This window comes from Panthera pardus, unplaced genomic scaffold, assembly GCF_024362965.1.
Source record: "Panthera pardus isolate Hobbes unplaced genomic scaffold, ASM2436296v1 HiC_scaffold_5, whole genome shotgun sequence".
NCBI lineage: Eukaryota > Metazoa > Chordata > Mammalia > Carnivora > Felidae > Panthera > Panthera pardus.
In genome coordinates this window covers 7,992,688-8,005,732 of record NW_026526980.1, presented here as the reverse complement: position 1 = coordinate 8,005,732, position 13,045 = coordinate 7,992,688, and the positions used below count along the sequence as shown (strand labels likewise).

The following is a 13,045-nucleotide window of genomic DNA, read 5'->3' as shown; positions in this document are numbered from 1 at the left end:
GACTTACAAAACAGCACACAACTGGCTCTCACCACAAACTAAGAGAAGTCGATCTATAGGCCTCTTGATCTGTTCCCCAGGGGCACAGAGGGGAAGGAAAAGGACGGGCGAGCAGGAAGGCAGCTTTTCAATTACAAGGCAGAGTGCACGGACCTTCGGGGAATGAGAGGCAGGCCCCTAAGGATGCCTGAGGTCCCAAGGGATGGACAACCATTTCTCCCCGTCAACTCCGAAGGACTTCTCTGACAGCCACCTGCCCTCTCAGGACAATATGGCCGAGGAATAAGCCACGTTTACCAACGTCTTACAAGGGAAAGATGGTCTGGCTGACTCCACCATTCCCTACAGGGTTCTCCTTACAAGGTTCTGATAAAGTTCTATGGCCTACAATTTAGGACAGAGGGACAGATGGCTTTTAGTTTTGGGAGATGCGTTTTTTTAATAGCATCCTCGCCCAAAGACATCTTCATGGATCACTGGAAGAAGCAGGCCTAGAGCTGGCCTCCTAAATAGATATTTCTATTACCTTTAAAAGACTTTTTTCTTCAGCTTTAACAGATACAATTGATTCAGAATGCAAATGAAAAATGACAAACCTATAAAAAGAATTAAAACAGTATACAACACTGTACAATATTCATGAAGACAGATGGATCTTCGTGTTCAAGTGTAACCACGCAAAACAAATGACAAAAGCTTTCCATATGAGGTTTTGTATCTAAAGGAGACATTTTATTCTGAAATTGCCTTTTGGAAATGTAAACATCTTGCATAGTGTGAACAGATTTTCTCACTTGAAAGTCAGACAAGAAAAAAAAAAAACATGAGGCAGGGGTTTCTCTGATTTAAGACAATGTTATAATCTTTTTAAAGCATGGCATGAAAAAACACTTGAAAATTAGGTTACTTACATAAGAGGAATAAATTTAGCTCTTGCCAAAAAGCTTCCAATATAATTTCCAGCAGCTTGCCTGATGATGGCAGGATTATTTGGATCCTGCAATTTTTTCCAGAGATGCTCCAAAAATGCTTCTGCAAATCCCTATAAAAATAGAAGGTATTGCTCTAAACTTTTTTAATGTTTAAGAAATTCTGGCTATTGGAATCCTAAGATTTTTTAACTCACCAGTAGAAGAAAGTGCTAGTATCTCACACTGCTAGTTAAGTAATATATACAGTTATCATCATTCATATTTGTACAATACTTGGAGATAATACTATTAAAAACAATGTTCCCCAGCATTAACCAAGATCCAAAAGGTGCTGAACATCAAACTCAACTCTCCACACTTCACAGTTTCAGAGACAGGGCTCTGGAGTCCACCTGTTCTAAAAGCTCCACAAGTGACTCGGATGGTTAGCCAGAAACAGAAACCAGCAATAACCCCCACTCATGTGGGAGCCGTGTGGCAGTACATTCCAGAGTGTAAAGTATTCTCCCAGTCTCTGACTGAACATAATGATCTTAGCAGAAACAGAAACACAGATCAAAGTTCAGTGTTTGACTGATTATGCTAATCACAGAAAAAAGACTAATTAAGCTTTTTTTTTTTTAATTTTTTTTTTAACGTTTATTTATTTTTGAGACAGAGAGAGACAGAGCATGAACGGGGGAGGGGCAGAGAGAGAGGGAGACACAGAACCGGAAGCAGGCTCCAGGCTCTCAGCCATCAGCCCAGAGCCCGACGCGGGGCTCGAACTCACGGACCGCGAGATCGTGACCTGAGCTGAAGTCGGACACTTAACCGACTGAGCCACCCAGGCGCCCCATAATTAAGCTTCTTTTTCACAAAGGACACAATCACCAACTTCTCCCAAATAGCTCTTTTCTATTTTTAAATATTTACTTATTTATTTATTTAGAGGGGGAGAGGGAGGGAGAGGGAGGGAGGGAGAGGGAGAGAGAGAGAGGGAGAGAGGGAGAGAGAGAGAGAGAGAGAGCGCGCGCGAGTGCGCACACATGCGCAGGGGTGAGGCAGACAGAGAGAATCCGAAGCTCCACCCTGACGGCACAGAGCCCGACTTGGGGCTCGGACTCATGAGCCATGAGATCATGGCCTGAGCCAAAATCAAAGGTCAGACGTTAAACTGACTGAGCCACCCAGACACCCCCCAAATAGCTCTTTTCAAAAGTTATTAACACACACTTTGGGGCACAGTGAATTTAACCTTCTTACCCATGCCCAGTACTCTCCTGATTGTTCTAGGAAGCTACAAAAGAATTGTAAGGAAAGAATCTTCTGTATTTTCATTTTTTTCCAAAACAAAAAGCCAAAGCCTGAAGATTTAAAATTCTGGGTTTAGAAGTTGTTTGGGGCTAGTTAGGATCAACTGAGAAAACACAACAGTTAAATATCCCAGAGGATTTTAATAGCAGAGGCTCCAATTAAGGGCAAGGACACCGCCTAGTGGAGCAAATGCAGAATGGCCCTTTCAGAGCACTTGGCAGAGCTGAGCCGGCTGGTGCTGGCTGGCAGCAGCCAGCAATGCCCTCTGTCCTTTCCGGCTCTTTCCACATGTTAAAAAAGAACAAGCTAGTTTACGAAGGGCAATGGTAAAGTGAGCTCAAGGAAAAGAAATACTTCGTGTCTCTCCTCCCTACCCCTCCACCCCAGTTTTTAAGGGGAAATCATGGGCAAGAATAAACTAAGCTAAGCTAATGGTGCCCCAGTACTCACCAATTTAAAGCTGCAGAGGTAAAACATGAAAAACTGTACATGGCAGGAGGCGTGAGTGGGCAACAGGAGTTTGTCAAAGATGGTTATCAGATCTCGATATAAATCCTTCGTTTTGTTGTTATCTACCTTACCTGGAGAGAAAATTTGCCATTTCAGCTTCACACTTTTTTTAAGCTACCACTTTCATTCCCCAAAATTTTTAAAAATAAAACACCATTAAGGAACGTCACCCATTAAGCTATGATTATAACAAAATGCCATTTTTATTTTGCACAGATTTTCCTTTTAACTGTAATAATCCAGCAGTGACAATGAAGCAGAACCTCATCTCACACGCTACTGTGATGCCCTAAATATGAAGGCCCCCTTTTTTTAAATGTTCTATTTACGTATTTTGAGAGAGAAAGAGAGCACGTGCAAGCGGGGGCAGGGGACAGAAAGGGGAGGAAAGAGGATCCCAAGCAGGTTCCGTACCGTCAGCACAGAGCCCAATGCGGGACTCGAACTTATGAACTGTGAGACCAAGACCTGAGCCAAAACCAAGAGTCAGACCGACTGAACCATGCAGGCGCCCCAATATGAAGCCCTTCTAAAAGGCAATTTTACTATTTATGTGACAGGAGCCCTTTGATCCCCTAATTCTACTGCTAGGAACTTACCCAACAGGTAACGGGACACATATATACAAGAATGTTCATTACACATTTATAATGGCAAAGGGGGGTTGGGGGGGCGTGGAATGATACCAGTTAAATCCATACAATCAACAGCAACCTAGAAGAACAGTGAATGGCCTCCGACAACGCACAACAGGTGAAAAGGGCAGATTATGAAACAATGCATATAGCATAACCCCCAAATCCACTGAAAAACACACTGCTAAATACACACAAGCTAACAGAAAAAAACAAACAAACCATGTTAATAATGGTTCTCTGAATAGTACAAATGCAAACATTTAAGTTTTCTTTTTGGGGGCATCTAGGTGGGCATCTGACGCTGGATTTCAACTCAGGTCATGACGTCACAGTTCGTGGGTTCGAGCCCCACATCTCACTCCACGCTGACAGCACGGAGGCTGCTCGGGATTCTCTCTTTCCCTCTCTGCCCGTCCCCGACTCGTGTGTGCACAGTCTCGGTCTCTCAAAATAAACTTTAAAAATAAAAACTTAAAAAAAATAAAACTAAATTGCCTTTTTAAATCCTTTCCTTTAATCCTTTCCAAATTTTCTCTCAACTGCAATACCTTTACAACAAAAGATTAAAGAAATAACACAGTCAACTCAGATTTATTCTGGGAATCATTCTTGAATCTTCACTTGAATGGAAGAGTCCTGTTTTGATGGCAAAGCCTCTAAACGAAAAGTTCCAGAAAAGCAAGAAGCGCACCAACTGGTTCACTACAGCACCGACACGTGTGTGGCCCAACACGGCACAAGGTCTCCAGACTAACGCGTGACACTAAGCACCATGCGCCAACGTGGACTACGCCCTTAGGGGTCTTCAACCGCTCGAGTGTGATCCGATCTCCACCCAACACTGAGCAGACTCCATACTTTAACCCTGGACTGCGACAGTCGCTGAAAGGATCAGGCGGCTTCGAGGAGAAACACAGCCGAGCCTGAATCCAGTCCCACCACTTTCAGGCTATGTCACACTGGCAGGTAACTTAACCTCTCTAAACCCCCTTTTTGTCCTCCTCAAAACACTAGTTTTTACAGGATGTCTATCGCTGCCAGGTTCCATAGGAACTGCTATGACTACTGCAGGTCGTTACCGTCTACATGGCAGACGTCCTTAATGTAGGACAGAAGCAAAGAGAGCAGGATGTCCAGGCGCTCGGCTACAGGATGCACCATACGATCGGGCCTTTGTGCGTCAGCCTTTGTTTCACCGCCAGGGTCTTCGTCCTCATCCTTTGAAGACGAAGGAAAAACTGACATTAGAAACTGTAATAAAAACAGTTCTCAGAGACGATCATTTCCCTTTTTTAAGTTGTATTTATTTAAGTAATCTCTACATTAAACGTGGGGCTTGAACTCACGACCCCCAAATCAAGAGTCACACACCAGCCAAGAGCCCCAAAAAGGTAAAGCAAAGACATAGGTCCCCTCTCGGCAAGAGCTCCCCACCAGAAGTACGACTCAGAACCACTCAAGCAAGGAGCTCAAACTAGAAGCAGATTCAGAGCCCCGCCTGACTCGCATCTCGAAGACCCACCCAAACCAAGGCCGTGCCAACACTGCAGCTTTCCCCGAGCACCTGGAACGCACTGTGCTGGGCACTGCTGGTGCCAAGGGCTCCTCTCCCAGAACAGGGCACCCCTGCCCCAGCTGCTGTGAGCACTGGTGGCCAACAGCCTCTCCAGAGGACCACCCTCGCACTCCCTCCTGCCCTCCCTGTCCAGAATGACCAGATGACAACAATTCACAGGAGGCCATCTCCCTGCTTTCAAGCTGGAATCAAGTCTATGGCGCCACTCCCGCTCCAGAGCTCCCGGGACCTGGGGTCATCATGCTATAGCTGGAACTCTCCCTTGTAGTCCCTTCTCCTGCCCTTTGTCCCTAAATTCCACCCTCCCACCCCCCCACCCCTGCTCAGGCTCTCCTCCGGTGAACCCTGCCCCAGGCAGAGAGGCACTGCATTAAGGCACAGACTTACAAAATAAAGAAATCACACTGGGACTTTTCTATTTACCACTCCCTCGAAAACACACGTGCTTTGCAAAAACAAAAAAAAAGCAGAAAAAACCAAAGTTAAGAATAAAAATGAAATATACTTCACCACACCCAAATTCACAGCCACGGAAAGAAACGAACTCTCCTGGACAGTACGCAACATGGTAACAGCTACTCATTCAAGAATCACTGTTGGGACGCCTGTGTGGCTCCGTCGGTTAAGCATCCAACTCTTAATCTCGGCTCAGGCCATTATCTCACACTTCGAGAGACGGAGCCCCCATGTCAGGCTCTGCGCTGAGCGTGGAGCCTGCTTTGGATTCTCTTTCTCCCTCTCTGCCCCTGCCCAACCTGCACTCTCTCTCCCTCAAAAAAAAATAATAAAGAATCATTTTTCAAGTTTGCTGAACTGTGAACTACTGTTCTAACCTAAAGCCTTGAAGAAGAGGAGCCATTAGCTGTCGCCTCCCGCCCGTGGAATTAAGACCTGCACACATGTGCTTTCGTTAGGAAGCACTGACCATGCTGAAGAGTCCTTCTGGGGCATCTGTCCCATCGCCAGTCTGAGCGGCTACTTCTTCAGCATCCTCAATATCTTGCCGGGATGCGTTCACCTACGTTAAAGCAAAGGGGTGGAAAAGAATAAAATCATTGAAAGTACCTGGGAAGTGGAAACCCACCTGATTTACACACTTTCAAGGGTCCACCTGAGCACCCTTCCCAGCACTGTGACTCAATATACAAGTATGGTGCAAACCCATGCACTGGCCTGGGCCCCGAAGTAATTTCCAGGACTACAAATCAAACCCCCTTCACTACGTAATTCTACAAAATTATTAGGAACTGTTGTGCGGTCTAAATCAACTTCAACAAATTCAACATTCACTCCGACTCTTACTACGCACAATTTATGTACGTGTCATGCATAAAAGCATCTCATCAATCAACTGAGCAGGAAAATAAAAAACGCGAGTTAAATTTGAATGACTGAATATTCATCTTGGTATATGCCCCTTCAGAGACCTAGTTTAACACACCATTCAAGTCCTGCCTTTTTTACTATCATACAGGACCCCGTTTCTAAATGTACTCTAAAATGTTCCGTTAGTACGTACGAGAGGAAGACTTTACAGATTACATACGCGGTTGGCCAGACAGGCGGACCTCCCGGGAAGCAGTGCACCGGCCCGCCCACCCTCCGGCCCCTCCCAGACCTGCCCCGTTGCGGCCTCGTTCTCCCCACAGTACCTCTCTCTCCTCCATCACTCACGGCTCCTCAGCCACAAACCTCCAGTCTCCCGAACCCTAAAGTCTCCCCCGGGCCCCGCTCATCCCTTCCTCACACCCTCAACCGAGGCCTCCGACAGCCCCACTTGCCAACCATCCACACTTTCCCCTGAAACGCAGCTGCCCCCTCCGGCGACACGGCAGCAGACTACCTCCTCATCACCAAATCCAAGGACTTTTGTTTTGCTCATCCTCCTTACTTAAAAATATCAACCACAGCTCACCCTACTGAGTGAACCCTGCCTGCTTCCAGATCCTCCCTGGGTATCCGTACCCGGTTTCCCGCCCACTTCCGATCACACTCCCTCTCTCCTGTCCTAAACAGCATCACCGCACAGGTTTGCTCCCAGTCCCCTACCTGCAGCCACCACTGCTTGCTGAGTATTCTCCCCCTGGCTCCGCAGCCGTACCCCGATCCACCCAAATATGGAACTCCTTCCTCTTCCGACCTCCTCCTGACCATCCTCCTTACCACTAACGGCCACGCCACACTCTATTCCACAGAGAGCTACCTTTCTCTTACCCTCGACTTCCGGTCCAGTCTCCAGGACCAGTTCTCACCTTTCCTCCCCGATGCCACTAGAACCCACCACTGTCACTTATTCCCTCTGCACTCCACTGCAGGCCTTTTTAAAAAAGCGTGTAAAGAATTCAACATTACTTCCTTAGGAATGCCTTCCTGATCCCCTCACTTACATCAGGTTCTCCAGCACATAACGATGCATGTATTCCATTTATAGCATTTGCCGCAACTGCACTTTTTTTTTTTTTAACGTTTATTTATGAGAGAGAGACAGAGCACGAGCAGAGGAGGGGCAGAGACAGAGGGAGACACAGAATCCGAAGCAGGCTCCAGGCTCTGAGTTGTCAGCACGGAACCCGACGTGGGGCTCAAGCTCACAAACCTTGAGATCATGACCTGAGCCGAAGCTGGACGCTTAACCGACTGAGCCACCCGGGTGCCCCACGACTGTACTTTCACGTGTGCATGACCATCTAATTAATGCCTCGTTCCCCAACCACGAGATGCAACTGTCTACAACCACCAGCACATCCATCAAGTTTAAGAAACATTCAAAGAAATGAATCAAAGGTGGAAATGTGGATTCTTCCCCACTGCTGCTACTACTGCTTCACGTACTACTATATATATTTAACAAATGCAAATCAAGGAGAAAAACAGATTACCAGATACTTACATCCAACTTGAGTAACTTTTCAATCACAAGCTCCAGAATTTCATGCCTCAAGGTTGGAAAATATACACTAATCCTTAGCAAGTTATGAACATAACATTCCTAAAACATAAAAAGACAAAACATTTCAACAGAGAATAAATGTTTCGTAATTAGGTAAGCAAAACCTCAATTACACGATCTTTAGTTTCTTTTTAAGAGAAAGAGACAGGGAGCGTAAGCAGGGGAGGAGCTGGGTGGGGGGAGAGAGAGGGAGAAAGAGAGAGAATCCCAAGCAGGCTCCATGAAATCAGCACAGACCGACATGGTTTCGAACCCACAAACCACGAGATCATGACCTGAGCCAAAACCAAGAGCCGGGCATTTTACTAACTGAGCTACCCAGCTACCCCACAACCTTCAGTTTCAATTAAACAGAAAAAAAATAGACTATCCAGCAACACAGAAACTATGCTGTTTATCTATACAATGTTCAGTATAATTCATCTAATCACCCCCCAGTGAACTAAATTTGTGATCTGTACACTTCTACAAGTGTTTTATTTAGAAAAGTTTGAGATAAAATTCATACACAAATCATCCATTTAAAATGTACAATTCAACACTTTTTAGCATATTCACTTGTGTAACTGTCCCCATAATCAATTTTAGAACATTCTCATCACCCTAAAAAGGAACACTGTACCTTTTGTCTAACGTGTATTTATTTGTGAGAGGGAAAAAGTGAGCAAGCACACGTGCAGGGGGAAGGGCAGAGAGGGAGGGGGACAGAGGATCTGAAGAGCATTCTGTGCTGACAGTAGACAGGGGCTTGAACTTATGAGCCATGAGATCATGACCTGAGCAAAGGTCAGCTGCTTAAATGACTGAGCCACCCAGGCACCCCAACACTGTATCTTTTAGTCATGTACCTCCCCCCAGCCCTAAGTAACCACTAGTCTACTTTCTATGGATTTGCCTATATTCTAGATATTTCACATCAGTAGAATCTTATACTATGTGGTGTTTTAGCATGCCTTCAAGGTTCACTTATTTTGTAGCAAGTAAACCACTCCGTTTTAGTGCCAAGTAATATTCCACTGTATGGACATAATACAACACTTGTTTATTCATCAGCCCATAAACATTTGCTTATTTCTGTATTTTGGCTGTGATGAACAATGCTGCTTTTGAATATTCACGTAAAGCTCTGTGTAGACACATGGTCTCTTTCCTCTCGGACAGACACTTCTCAGCGGAAATGATGGGTCACGTGGCAATGTTTAACCTTTCTAAGCAACTGCCAAGATGGTTTTCCAAAGCAGTTCTACCACCTACTGTCTACACCCGCACCAGCAATGTGGTGAAGGTTCTGACTTCTCCCCGTCCCCACGACTTGTCACTGAGTATTGCCATCCTAGCGGGTATGAAATGAGATCTCTTTACTAAAGGTTTTGACTTGTGTTTTCCTGACAGCCAGTGATTCACATGTTCACTGACCATTTGTACATGGATTCTGGAGAAATATCCATTCAGATCTTTTGCCCATTTTTAAATTGGGTTATTTGCCTTTTCATTATTGAAATACTAAGAATTCTTTATATATTCTATTTTAAGTTTATTTATTTTCAGAGAAAGAGCAAACACCAGTAAGGGAGGGGCAGAGAGAGATGGAAAGAGAGAATCCCAAGCAGACTCTACAGTCAGTGCAGAACCCCACTCTGGGCTCAAACTCACAATTCAATAAATCATGACCTGAGCCAGAACCAAGAACCAGACACTTAACCGACTGAGCCACTCAGGCACCCCAACAGTTCGTTGTATATTCTCGATATACTCCTTGATACAATTCGTGATTTGCAAGCCCGCTGTTTGATTTTCACTTGCTTGAAGGTGTCCAATGAAAGAAACACAAATGTTTAATTTTAATCAAATCCAACTTGTCTGGTTTTCTGTGGCTGCTTGTGCTTCAGGCATCCTATCTAGAAACTGTTGCCTGATTTCAAGTCACAAAAATGTTCACCTAGGTGTTCTTCTGAGAGCTGTTTTTAGCTTACATTTAGGTCTTTCATTCGTTCTGTTTATGGGAGAGCAGGGGGCTCTGCTCTACCCCATTCTTTGCATGTAGATTTCCACTTGTCCCACAACCATTTGTGGAAGAGATCATTCTTTTCCCCATTAAACTGTTTTGGACAAATGGCTTGTGTGCATTGATCTTACATTTTATAACTAGGCTGAACTCACTTTAGTTCTAATAGTGCTCATGAGGAATCTTTAGGATTTTTCTAAATGTTAAGATCATGTCATCACAAATAAAGACAGTTTTACTTCTTTCCAATCTGGATGCCTTTTCCCTTTCTTGCCTAGCTTCCCTTGCTAGAAGAACCTCCAGTCCACGCTGAACAAAAATGGCAAAAACAGGGGCTCCTGGGTGGCTCTGTCGGTTGAGCATGTGATTCTTGATTTCAGCTCAGGTCATGATATCACAGTTCATGGGTTCAAGCCCCGAGTTGGGCTCTGGTGTGGAGCATGCTTGGGATATTATCTCTCTCTCCACCCCACCCCCCTACCTCTCTGTCCCTCCCCCTCTCATGCTCTCACTCTCTCTCAAAATTAAACTTTGAGGCACCTGGGTGGCTCAGTCAGTCAAATGTCCAACTCTTGGTTTTGGCTCAGGTCATGATCTTACGATTTCGTGAGCTTGAGCCCCACATGGGGCTCTGTGCTGCCAGCACAGAGACTGCTTAGGATTCTCTCTCTCCCTCTCTCTTTCTGCCCCTCCCCCCACCCTCACACTGTCTCTCTCTCTCTCTCTCTCTCTCAAAAATAAAAGTAAATAAATACATAAGCAAAAATTTTTTAAAAGGGGGCAAAAGCAGACATCCTTGTTTTGTTCCTCATCATAAGGAAAAGCTTACAATTGTTCACCATTGAGTGGGATATTATGAGTTTTCATAGGTGCCTTTTCTCAGGCTGAAACAGTCCCCTTCTGTTTTTGTCATGAAAAGGTTTTAGTGTCTGTCAAATGCCTTTCTGCATCAGGTGAGATGATCATGTGGTCGCTATCATCTGTTCTATTGACATGGTCATTATATTAACTGATCTTAACAAATATTACATAAACCATGAATTCCTAGGATAAATTTCACGTGGGCATAATGCATACTCCTTTTATGCTGCTAAACACAGTTTTCTACCGTGTTGAGAATTTATCTATATTAGTAAGAGATGCAAGGTTTATAATATTCCACTTGAAAGTGACTATCACAAGCATTAGCAAAATTTATTAACTCCTTATTTAATACTTAGAATACTATTTTTGACAGACAGAGCATGTGTGCACGTGCATATGTGAGCAGGGGAGGGAGAAAGAAAATCTCAAGCAGGCTCCATGCTTAGCGTGGAGCCCCACTCAGGGCTCAATCTCATGACCACAAGATCATGACCTGAGCCACAAATCAAAAGTCAGACATTTAACCAACTGAGCCACCCAAGCATACCTTATAATACCTTATTTAGAAAACAATAAGCTATGCTTAGAAGGAAACCACTATTCATTACTGAAAACCAGAGATCATCTAAATATTACACAAAACTTAAAAATTCATCCATAGAAACTTCTGCCTTTATGTTCAAATAAGGCATGTTTATAACTGGTAATACATAAACTATTACCTTCTAGTAATTATTATCTGTATAATCATTAAGCCTATCCAGATATTTCTGAAACAGACTCTGCCCTTGACTTGCGTCAGGAAAAAAGGCATTGGGGATCCACAGTCAGTTGCTAAGAAAGGAATTTGAGTCAGGTTCTTAGTCTTGCGTTTAATGTATAAGACAACTGGTAAGAAAAACACATAACATCACCTAAAAGTAACTTACAACTTTTCCGTTATTTCTCCCATGAAAAGATTTCTTACCAAGGTTCTCTCGGATTTTCGAACAAATGGAAATTTTTCCACCAATATTGGCATAAGAAACCACGGTGTCCTAAAAAAACAAAAGGAAATCAACCAATCCATGTTGACTGGACTTTCTTGGAAGGTAACATTTCCATTCTAAGAGCAAATATGAAGGCAAAAGGTAAATGGTAATCAACTATCTCAAGTAAATGGAAACTAAATGCATATCTTCAGAGAAAACCTATGATAACTTAGGGGAATATAACCTTCCATCAACTTTGGTATCAACAGCAAGTTAAAGGGGGATTCTTAGTTCTACAAAAGCAATAGAGTTTCAGTTTAAAACTTAAAACGTTTCCCACTGCGTGCCCATGTATTACTTTAAAAACAAGAAAAAATTATCAACTTAGGTAATTTTTAAGTTAGTAAATAATAAACTTACAAAGGGAACTTGAAGTCCACTCCCCCCAAAAGAAACCTAAGCTTCTCTTAAAACTGTAATTTTTAAAAAATTAATATGTAATGAACCATACTGGAATTGCAATTTTTATTTATATGGCATGACACGGGGATTGCTCACTGAAAATTTTTGGACATAGTATCTGTTGAAGATAAAAGCAGAATTTCAACCACCACTATACAAACTTTGGAAGAGAGTCTGCGTACAAGTTTTAAATAATTTAAATAATACTAATTAAGTTACTAATTCTTAAATAATTTAAACTAAAGACAACGAAGAGAACTATAATGCCATTTTTTTGTAGAATGTGATGTTGACAAAGCCTACAGAAACATGTAGCATACAACCTGAGCTGTGATGCTATGAACGTAGTAATTTTCTACTAACTGGTTATCATTTTCTTGAGACTTCAAGACCCTGATTCAAAAAAAAATTAACAGGATACTCACGATGGGACATATCTTGCTATTATTTGCAAGGCTCTGTGACAGGTGTCAAAAGTGGCAGGAAGATCTACAAGTAGAAAAGTAAGAGTATGAGCATAACAATAAAACTGAAACCTGAGAAGTTACAAAATTTTTTTTAAGTTTATGTATTTACTTTGGGGGGGGGGGGAGGGGACGGGCAGAGGGAGAGGGAGAGATAGAATCCCAAGCAGGCTCCGCACTGTCAGCGTGGAGCCCGATGTGGGGCTCAAACTCATGAACCATGAGATCATGACCTGAGCCGAAACCCAAGAGTCGGATGCCCAAACGACTGAGCCACCCAGGCGTCCCCAAAAGTTACGTATTTTAAGCTAAAAACACCCGCTAACCAAAACTGAATCATTTACCAGCCAAATGTTAACTTGGAAGGTTTTTCTCTA

General features: G+C 43.5%; 1 protein-coding gene across 1 annotated transcript in view; it reads right to left on the bottom strand.

Moving 5' to 3' along the window:
* RRN3 (RRN3 homolog, RNA polymerase I transcription factor) overlaps positions 1-13,045 on the bottom strand; it is a 30,761-nt gene that overhangs the window by 8,799 nt on the left and 8,917 nt on the right. The window contains 7 exon segments of the mRNA XM_019468651.2: positions 912-1,042; positions 2,679-2,809; positions 4,456-4,594; positions 5,878-5,970; positions 7,843-7,941; positions 11,739-11,808; positions 12,630-12,693. Coding sequence (XP_019324196.2) covers positions 912-1,042; positions 2,679-2,809; positions 4,456-4,594; positions 5,878-5,970; positions 7,843-7,941; positions 11,739-11,808; positions 12,630-12,693 — 727 coding nt within the window.